General features: G+C 46.4%; 1 protein-coding gene across 1 annotated transcript; it reads left to right on the top strand.

The window, feature by feature from the left end:
• Positions 1–704: 704 nt before the first annotated feature.
• LOC121869867 (protein TRACHEARY ELEMENT DIFFERENTIATION-RELATED 7A-like) lies at positions 705–1403 on the top strand. The gene has a single exon (XM_042371432.1). The coding sequence runs from the start codon at positions 705–707 to the stop codon at positions 1401–1403; it is 699 nt and encodes a 232-aa protein (XP_042227366.1).
• The last annotated feature ends 9711 nt before the right edge of the window (positions 1404–11114 follow it).

Raw genomic sequence — 11114 nt, 5'->3', positions numbered from 1 at the left:
TGTTGACCCTCACTGTGGCACTGTTAGACTCACTGTGGCACTGTTGGCTCTCACTGTGGTACTGTTAACTCTCACTGTGGCACTGTTGGACCTCACTGTGGCACTGTTGGACCTCACTGTGGCACTGTTGGCCTCACTGTGGCACTGTTGGCCCTCACTGTGGCACTGTTGGCCCTCACCAGCAATTGCTGCCCTCACTGTGGGCACTGCTGACCTCACTGTGGCACTGTTGGCCCTCACTGTGGCACTGCTTGACCACTGTGGCACTGTTGACCTCACTGTGGCAACTGCTACCTCACTGTGGCACTGCTGACCTCACTGTGCACTGTTGGCTCACTGTGGCACTGTTGGCCTCACTGCACTGTTGACCTCACTGTGGCAACTGCTGACCCTCACTAGGCACTGTTGGCCTCACTGTGGCACTGTTGGCCCCTCACTGTGGCACTGTTGACCCTCACTGTGGCACTGTTGACCTCACTGTGGCACTGTTGGCCCCTCACTGTGGCACTGCTTGACCTCACTGTGGCACTGTTGACCCCTCACTGTGAATTGGGTTATCCTCACTGTGGCACTGCTTGACCTCACTGTGGCACTGTTGACCCTCACTGTAACTGTTGGCCCTCACTGTAAGGCACTGTTGACCTCACCAAGTCACCACTGGCCTATACCTCTGTTGCAGATAGGTAAACAGACACCATCCCTGCATGCCTCTCATCCTGCCACTGCATGCCTCTCATCCTGCCCCTGGCATGCCCTCTCATCCACCCTGGCATGCCTCTCATCTACCCTCGCATGCCCCTCATCCTGCCCTGGCAGCTCTCATCTACCCCTGGCATGCCTCCACCTGCCCTGGCATGCCCTCACTACCCTCGCATGCCTCTCATCCTGCCCTGCATGCCTCTCATCTACCCTGGCATTTCCTCATTCACCCCAAGCATGCCTCTCATCCTGCCCCTGCATGCCTCATCTACCCCTGGCATGCCTCCTCATCCTGCCCTGGCATGCCTCCTCATCTACCCCTCATGCCTCATCCTGCCCTGCATACTCTTCTCGCATGCCTCTCATCTACCCTGGCATGCCCCATCCTGCCCTGGCATGCCTCCTCATCCTGCCCCTGGCATGCTCCTCATCACCCCGCATGCCTCTATCCACCCCTGCATGCCCTCATCTACCCTGGCATGCCTCCATCCACCCTCATGCCTCTCATCCTGCCCTGCATGCCTCTCATCTACCCCCGCATGCCTCATCCACCCTGGCATGCCCCATCTCCCTCGCATGCCTCATCCTGCCCTCGCATGCCTCTCATCCACCCGGCATGCCCCCATCTAACCTCGCATGCCTCCTCATCTATCCTGCATGCCTCTCTCTACCCCTGCTCCTGGCATGCCTCTCATCTACCCTAGCATGCCTTTCATCCTGCCCCGGCATTACTCCTTTGACCTTTTTCAATGTTTATATGACCCTCAAGCACAGGTTTAATCCCAGGTTAGGTTATTAATACCACGAATAATTAGTCAATTATCCAAGCGATTATCCGAGAGTTTTAGGGTTAGGTTAGGTTAGGTTAGGTTAGGTTAGGTTAGGTTAGGTTAGATTAGGTTAGGTTAATACTATGAAAAATTTGTCTCATTATCCAAACGATCATCGTACAGTTGAGAATAATTATTAAACTTTGAGAGACGGATAATAATCGTCGTTCAGTCTTGAGATGAATTACTATCAGGATTATTAACCAACCTTCACCTCTTCCTCCCCCTCACCCTCTTACAACTTTTATCATTCCTTCTCTCTCCTCTTCCTCACCCTCCCTCCTAAATAGAGATAGATAGATTGAAAAGGGAGAGAGAGAGAGAGAGAGAGAGAGAGAGAGAGAGAGAGAGAGAGAGAGAGAGAGTCATATAAAAAACAAACATACCCCAACAACGCCCCCATACAAACACACACACACACCAAACCCCCAAAACTAGACCCCTAAATTTCACTTCACCAGAGACGATATCAATGTGAGCCAGCAGCACTTGACCCCGGGGATATCGAGTGCTCTCAAACACACCACCACGAGCCGTCATACCCGTCAGCCATCTCCATTGTTGTAACATTTGTCTTACTCTGCCACCACTACACTCTCCCGACGTACCTGAGATTGAGAGAGGGGAGATAGAGAGGGGGGGATTGAGAGGAGAGAGAGGGGAGGGAAGATGATTGAGAGAGAGACGGACAGATTGAGAGAGAGAAAGTGTGTGTGTATCTGAACTGAATGGCTGATCAAACAACGTCATTTTTTCGAGGACTGAGAAGAGGAATTCGTGGGTAATGGTTCAAGTGACAGCGATAAGACTCCTGAACTGTATTGAAAAGCTGAGCAAATAATAAGTGTTTAAGAGGTTTAGCGAGGAGGAGGAAGTGTTTGGGATTCACGTATAGGATTCTTGTTTAGAGGATTGGATTCAGCTATAGAGGATTGATTCAGGTATAGAGGATTGGATTCTATTGAAGAGGATTGGATTCTGGTATAGGAGATTGGATTCTATTGAAGAGGATTCGATTCGATCTGATTTGAATAGCTGATCAACTGTTTTGGTTGGAGATTGGAATTTTTTTAAATTCCACGTTTTAATTTTACCCTCCTCTTCCCCAGTATCACCCTCTTCCTCACCTCCCCTCCTCTTCCTCCTTCCCTGACATCTCCTCCCCATCACCTCCTTCTGCTCTCTCTCTTCTCCATCACCTCCTCCTCCATCTCCTTCCCTACCTCTTCCCTTGACCTCATTCCGTCTCAACTTCCATGACTGAGCGTAAACCACGACAACTGGAGCGACGAGAGAGAGAGAAAAAGAGAGAGAGAGAGAGAGAGAGAGAGAGATTAGTTACAGGCTATAAGCAAATCGATGGTATGATAGTGTATGTATGTATGTGATGTATGTATGTATGTATGTATGTATGTATGTATGTATGTATGTATGTATAGATGACAAGAACTTCAACGCAACAGTAAACAAAATCAAAGGAGAATTTCAACGCCTCGTAAGTAGTAGTTCAAGATATATATTAAGATCACTACTTATTTGGCGTTCAAATTTTCCGGTGTGTGTGTGTGTGTGTGTGTGTGTGTGTGTGTGTGTGTGTGTGTGTGTGTGTGTGTGTGTGTGTGTGTGTGTGTGTGTGTGATGGTCCACTTCCCACACCGGAAATTAAGTAGTGTAGGTCTTGCCCGCGCGGAAATGTCTCGAAAATCTCCAGAAACGAACTAATTTTCTCCTCAGAGCAAGTCATTAAGAGAGGGAGGGAGGAGGGTCGTATAAAGGAAAGTTGGAAGGATAGAGGGAGGAAGAGAATTAGAAGAGGAAGGAAGAAAGTAGTTTGAGTTTTGAAGGAAGGAAGGAGGGAAGGAGGGTACATTATATGACCAGTAGAGTGAACACGCGTGCGCTGGAGGGGTGGCCACTATCACCGCTGTGGCCACTATCACCGCTGTGGCCACTATCACCGCTGTCCAGGATCACCGCTGTCCAGACTACTGCCAGGCCAGGATCACCGCTGTGGCCAGGATCACCGCTGGGGCCAGGATCACCGCTGTGGCCAGGATCACTGGCCAGCCAGGATCACCGCTGTGGCGAGGATCACCGCTGTGGCCAGGATAAAGGTGCGCAGGATTCCAGCTAATTGAGGCCATTGTGGTGGATGGTAGCGCGGCGGCGGCGGCCAGAGGTGATGCTGAGGGCGCGGCCAGGAGCCCCGCCCACTTCACCTGCCCAGGTATAAAGTGGGACATCCGCGCCGCCCCCGCCAGTTCATACCCAACCTTTGACCCACATCAGGTCTCTGTGAGTCGTGTGAGACGTCTGCCCTCCGTGTTGTGAGTCGAGGATTGTGAGGTTTGAGAGTGACTTAACACAGTCGTCAAGCCGTGAGCGAGATGGACGGCGCTGGTTTGGTACCAGCAGATGGTGCACGCCTTTACCGACGCCTACACCACCGCCCTCTACACCGCCCGCCCGCCCACGCCCGACAGTGATTACGGCTCTGAGTCCCGCTTCAACGCCGCCTCAAAGTCCCACTCGACTGTGTCCCTCCACCACGGCGACCTCCACTCAACCCCAGCGACGCGTGGCTGTTCACCATGGCCACCACACAGCAGAACACCCCACCTTCTCCACTACCAGGACTACGCCCAGCTGTACTCTGTAGCAGGAACACCCGGGCTCTTCACCACAGACTACCCCAACCAAGACCTCCATCAGCCGCGGACCACCACCACCACTCCCAGCACCCCATCAAGAGCGACACCTACAGAGTAACTAACCACTAGACGGGGAAGAACCCTCCTCCACCAAGCCATCTGCCTCACCTCTCCGTGTCCATAGAAAACAAACGGGAGCAACAGAGACTAGGAGGATCCACTGTGCCCCAGAACACGTAATGTCGCTCCCCCACGTGGCAGCAGTCGTTGTGGCGTCCGGAAGCAGCGAACGGGACGGAAGTGACTGACGGCGTGAGGAAGAAGAGGAGACTCGCAGCCAACGCCAGGGAACGACGCAGGATGGATAATCTCAACAGCTTGATCGTCTGCGGTCAGTTCCCCCGCAGCTGTGTGATGACCGCAAGTTGTCCAAGTATGACACTTTACAGATGGCTCAGACATACATCACTACGCTGGCAGACTTATTAATATAGTCTCTACCCCGCGCTCGCACTGGGATTGACAACGTAGCCTCTATGTAGCCTGACAAAGACTACGTAGCCGGGCGTGGCAAAAGACTATCTACGTAGCCTGTGTATGTGGCCTGTCAAAGACTACCCATGTAGCCTGTGTCCGTGGCCTGCAAAAGACTACCCACGTAGCCTGTGTCTGTAGCCTGTTCAAAGACTACCCACGACGTAGCCTGTGTCCGTGGCCCTACCCAAGGATACTGCAGTTATTCCTTTTAGCCGGTCCTACCATGCTGAGGACTCCCGCTAAGGATATTTGTAGTCTCTGAGGATGTCCTGAAGAAACTCGCAGCTGAGGAACCTACTGAGGGAGAAGAGGAGAGAGAGAGAACCGAGTGATCTCATCTTGTGCGTCACGGCTTTTTGGTGAAACGAATTGGTGATTGTTGTATGGTGTAAGGCGTGTGGTGATTCTTTAAGGACAAGAACCTGGTGATTCTCTAAGGACAAGAACTTGGTGATTCTATAAAGACATTAACCTGGTGATTCTCAAGACGGACGGTACGGGACGGAAGGTGTTTGGTGAGACGGGCGCCCTAGGGAGGGAATACCTGGTGACTGCTCAAGAGGTTTACTCCGCCACGCGCCAAAAAACTCCCGAAGCGCGTGTCGGAACCATAAATAAGGGGTCGTGCACCACGGATGGAGCAGCAACCACCACTGTACGACTCTACAGTATGTCGCACGACCACCTGTTACGTCGCACAACCCCCTCCCCCCCAAAAAAATACGTCGTACGATTCTCCTATGTGTAATACTTTGATCTCTGCGTCTCGGTTGTGTCAAGTACGACTCTCCGATGACCACCACCATCACGCTTACTACAAAGAAACACTCTGACGTCTCAACTTCATACCCAGAGTGGACACGAGGACAGAGTGCGGGTGTGTCACAAGGAAAACAAACAAATTAAATAAACTTGCCCACAAAATTACCTTCTCGGACCCACCAACCAAATGAACTTAGAAATATAACAAAATTCCCCCTACAATTTACGTTGTGGCGCCTACAGCCTTAAATAAACTTGACATTATAATTTAAATTATACAAAATGAGGGATAATATTTCTGTATAAACATCTATGTTGTGAATATTTTCAAGATGTTGTGAATGTGTTGTGAGGAGTTGTTTTATACATCTGGTCTTGTACAAATACTCAATTTTATTGTGTGTCGTAAATATTGTTTCATGCCAATGTGTCCCAAGTTTATTCTAGTGCGATTTATTTTATTTTTTTTGTCTCTCACTGTTCAATAATGTTTAAGTTTTTCCTTCAGTTTCTTTCATTCAGTTCAATATTGTTCATTATTATGTTTTTATATTTGTTTTAATTTATTTCGATAAGTTCAATAATATAAGTTTTTATTTGATTTTTGTCAATCTATTTCAATCAGTTCAGTATTGTTACATTTATTTCAATTTACTTCAATCATTTCAATAATGTTCAATTCCTATGTAATTTCCATCAATTTCTTTCATCTGTGGTTGAAAGAGGTGCCAAATCAACTCCTCCCCCCTCCTTCCTCTCTCCTCTCCCCTCCCCTCACCCCATCCATCCTCCCCCCCATCATCCCATCCACCCTCCTCCTCACCCCATCCACCCTCCCCTCACCCCATCCACCTCCCCATCCACTCTCCCCCACCCACCGATGTCTGTTTGTTTGTTAATACCATTGTTTGTGTCGTGGTTGATTGTATCGTGGTTGATTGTATCGATGTACGTTGATTGTGTCGTGGTTCATTGTGTCGTGGTTGATTGTGTCGTATTATCGTGGTTGATTGATTTGTCTGGTTGATTTCGTGGTTGATTATCGTGGTTGTTATCGTTATTGTGTCGTGGTTCATTGTGTCGTGGTTGATTGTATCGTGGTTGATTGTGTCGTGGTTGATTGTGTCGTGGTTGATTGGGTTGTTTAAGAGACACGAGAAAGATGAGAGACAGTATTACTTGTTTATGTAAAAAGAAACAACAAAATGTGTCTAGTCATTTATATGTCTTTGTTTAAGTAAATAAAAATATAATGATGTGATAATTACCTTTTAATTACCTTTATGTCTTACCTGTAATTATTGACCTATACAAATTACCTTTATGTCTTACCTGTAAATTATTAATCTATATAAATATGTTTTTTAAATACTGGATCTATAGAATGATGGGAAAAATACGGTTTAAATACAGGTACAGTAATGCCCACGTGGTGACTGTATCGTAAAGTACAGGTATGAAGTACAGGTACAGTCATGCCAGGTGGACTGTATCGTAAATACAGTATGATACACAGTAATGCCCAGGTGGTGACTGTCGTAAAGTACAGGTATGAAGTACAGGTACAATGTGCCCAGGTGGTGACTGTATCGTAAGTACAGGTATGGTACAGGTACAGTAATCCCAGGTGGTGACTGTATCGTAAAGTACAAGTATAAGACTACAGTAATCAGGTTGACTGTATCGTAAAGTACAGGTATAAGTACAGGTACAGTAATGCCAGGTGGTGACTGTATCGTAAAGTACAGGTATGAAGTACAGGTACAGTAATGCCCAGGTGGTGACTGTATCGTAAAGTACAGGTATGAAGTACAGGTACAGTCATGCAGGTGGTGACTGTATCGTAAATACAGGTATGAAGTACAGGTACAGTAATGCCCAGGAGGTGACTATCGTAAAAGTACAGGTATAGTACAGGTATGAAGTACAGGTACAGTAATGCCCAGGTGGTGACTGTATCGTAAAATACAGTACAGTAATGCAGGTGGTGACTGTATCGTAAAGTACAGGTACAGTCATGCCCAGGTGGTGACTGTATCGTAAAGAAACAGCAGTCATGCCCAGGTGGTGACTGTATCGTAAAATACAGTACAGTCATGCCCAGGTGACAGAGACAACTCATTACAGATTCCAAGTAGATATAATACCCAATTAACAGATTTAATCATTAATAAGATTGAAGGATTCTCATATTAGCCAATTGTACGAAGCGTTTTGGATTACAAGATTAACATGGGAAAAATCATGAAACTAATTTGCATATGAGGTCTCTCTCTCTCTCCCCATATGCACTAACCCCCCACACACCCACGTTACACACACACATTATCCCACCTACAGGACACACGCCCACAACCACCCCACCCACTCACCCCCGCCCCCCCCAAGGTGACGGGTCGAGTCATATTCATTAACAGCCGCCATTACTCCTCTCCCTATTATCATAGTGTTCGTAATTGTCGCCTTCCTCTGTCTACCACAAGCGGGGTTCGGGTTCGGGTTCGGGGTTTGAAGAAGATCAAATGTTGTGTGTGTGTGTGTGTGTGTGTGTGTGTGTGTGTGTGTGTAGAAATAATGGACTCCCTCTAATAGGTAAGCTTAGCACGTGTAGGCTAGATGGGTTTTGTAGAATGGGAGGTTATTGTTTTACCTGCATAAATATACACACCTGCATCTGTGTGTTTTGTTTGATTGTTAGTTGTGGGTGTTTGTGTGTGTGTGTGTGTGTGTGTGTGTTTGTGTAGTATATACAGTAGGAATGCATAAACTCAAACACACACACACACACAACTAGAGCCACACACAGCCACACACACACACACACACACACACACACACACACACACACACACACACACACACACACACACAACTATCGCCAGCAGCCACCACAAGTTTTTACCTTTGGTCTTTGTTGTATAAAGGTGACTATTGGTCGCCTGACCTTCTGGCTAAATTATCGCTCACAATCACTGCTCTCACACACACACACACGCACACGCACGCACGCACAGGCAAGGAGTAATTACGGTCGTGTGCACAGGAATAAGAACATGGAGTAAGAAATCACGGACGCACACACGGACATAAGAACATGCAGCAAGGAATTATGAATGGTTACAAGGACGTACTCACGGACAGTAAACATCACGGACGCTTGTTTGGACGCACCATACATAGGAAGTAATTAACGTACCGTCAGCCTATCTCCAGCCTACTGTCAGTCTGTCATTAGCTTACTGTCAGCATGTCGTTAGCCTATCGTCAGCCTACCGTCAACCTTGTCGTCAGGGGCACAGTTCATAGTTATGCTCATTTAGGGATACAGTGTTCCTGGTTATGCTCATTCAGGGCCCCAGAATAACAACGCTCATTCAAGGGCTCCCCAGAAAGATAACAGACAACGCTCATTCAAGGGCGTCTCAGAATGACAACGCTCATTCAAGGGCTCCCCAGAAAGACAAAAGAGAACGCTCATTCAAGGGCTTCTCAGAATGACTATGCTCATTCAAGGGCTCCCCAGAAAGACAAAAGAGAACGCTCATTCAAGGGCTTCTCAGAATGACTATGCTCATTCAAGGGCTCCCCAGAAAGATAAAAAGACAACGCTCATTCAAGGGCGTCTCAGAATGACTACGCTCATTCAAGGGCTTCTCAGAATGACAACGCTCATTCAAGGGCTCCCCAGAATGACAACGCTCATTCAAGGGCGTCTCAGAATGACTACGCTCATTCAAGGGCTCCCAGAATGACAACGCTCATCGGCTCCCCAGAATGACAACGCTCATTCAAGGGCCCCAGAATGACAACGCTCATTCAAGGGCGTCTCAGAATGACAACGCTCATTCAAGGGCTCCCCAGAATGACAACGCTCATTCAAGGGCTCCCCAGAATGACAACGCCCATTCAAGGCGTCTCAGAATGACAACGCTCATTCAAGGGCTCCCCAGAATGACAACGCTCATTCAAGGGCGTCTCAGAATGACAACGCCTCATTCAAGGGCGTCTCAGAATGACAACGCTCATTCAAGGGCGTCTCAGAATGACAACGCTCATTCAAGGGCTCCCCAGAATGACAATGCTCGGTCAAGTGTGCGCCCAGAAGATAAAAACAACAATAAGAGACCCACCAATCACAACAGAGACAAGGGATTACGAGGGATTTGGTTGGTTATCAGCTGACCAATCTCTGGCAGCTTGTGACGTCATTCCCAGAGCGTTAATACAACTTTCTGATCAAATAAACATTATTGTGTTTGAATTTATTTCTATATGTTGGTGAAGATACTCGATCACAGGTATATAAACACACAGGTATATAAACACACAGGTATATAAACACACAGGTATATAAACACACAGGTATATAAACACAGGTATATAAACACAGGTATATAAACACACAGGTATATAAACACAGAGTATAAACACAGGTATATAAACACAGGTATATAAACACACAGGTATATAAACACAGGTATATAAACACAAGGTAATAAACACAGGTATATAAACACAGGTATATAAACACAGGTATATAAACACACAGGTATATAAACACACAGGTATATAAAACACACAGGTATATAAACACAGGTATATAAAACACACAGGTATATAAACACACAGGTATATAAACACACAGGTATATAAAACACAGGTATATAAACACAGGTATATAAACACACAGGTATATAAACACACAGGTATATAAACACACAGGTATATAAACACAGGTATATAAACACACAGGTATATAAACACACAGGTATATAAACACACAGGTATATAAACACAGGTATAAAACACAGGTATATAAACACAGGTAAACACACAGGTATATAAACACACAGGTATATAAACACACAGGTATATAAACACACAGGTTATATAAACACACAGTATATAAACACACAGGTATATAAACACACAGGTATATAAACACAGGTATATAAAACACACAGGTATAAACACACAGGTATATAAACACACAGGTATATAAACACATATATAAACACACAGGTATATAAACACACAGGTATATAAACACACAGGTATATAAACACACAGGTATATAAACATTACATTTTAATCAGTAAATACATAGGGGGTAATGTGGCCTGTGTGTGTGTGTGTGTGTGTGTGTGTGTGTGTGTGTGTGTGTGTGTGTGTGTGTGTGTGTGTGTGTGTGCATCATGGACAGGTGGCATGCGTCGTGTTTCCACCTTCTGTTGTTGCTTTAAGTGACGTTATTGATGATGTTGGTGTGTGGTGGTTGTGGTCTGTGGTGATTGTGGTGGTTGTGGCAGTAGTGGTTGAGTGCCTTGGTGATGGTAGTGATGATGGTGATAACAGTGATGAGAGTAATTACAGTGCAGCATCATAAACCACCTCAAATGTTCAAGAATTCATCCATATATACAAAACACCAACCCAACCTAACCTAACCTAACCCCCACCACGGCCTAAACTGTAACTGTAGAAACACCAAACGATAATTAATCCACTTACTTAGTCTTAATCTCTCCAGTCAGCCAGTCTAGGATTAACTGATCAAAATGGTGATTAGGAATCTTCTTGTGGCCCTAGTGTGTGTGTGTGTGTGTGTCTGTCTGTGTGTGTGTGTGTGTGTGTG

The sequence above is a fragment of the Homarus americanus genome, unplaced genomic scaffold (genome assembly GCF_018991925.1).
Source record: "Homarus americanus isolate GMGI-L3 unplaced genomic scaffold, GMGI_Hamer_2.0 scaffold53362, whole genome shotgun sequence".
NCBI classification, from domain to species: domain Eukaryota; kingdom Metazoa; phylum Arthropoda; class Malacostraca; order Decapoda; family Nephropidae; genus Homarus; species Homarus americanus.
The sequence above is the reverse complement of the archived record's forward strand: the minus strand, read 5'-3'. Positions and strand labels throughout refer to the sequence as shown.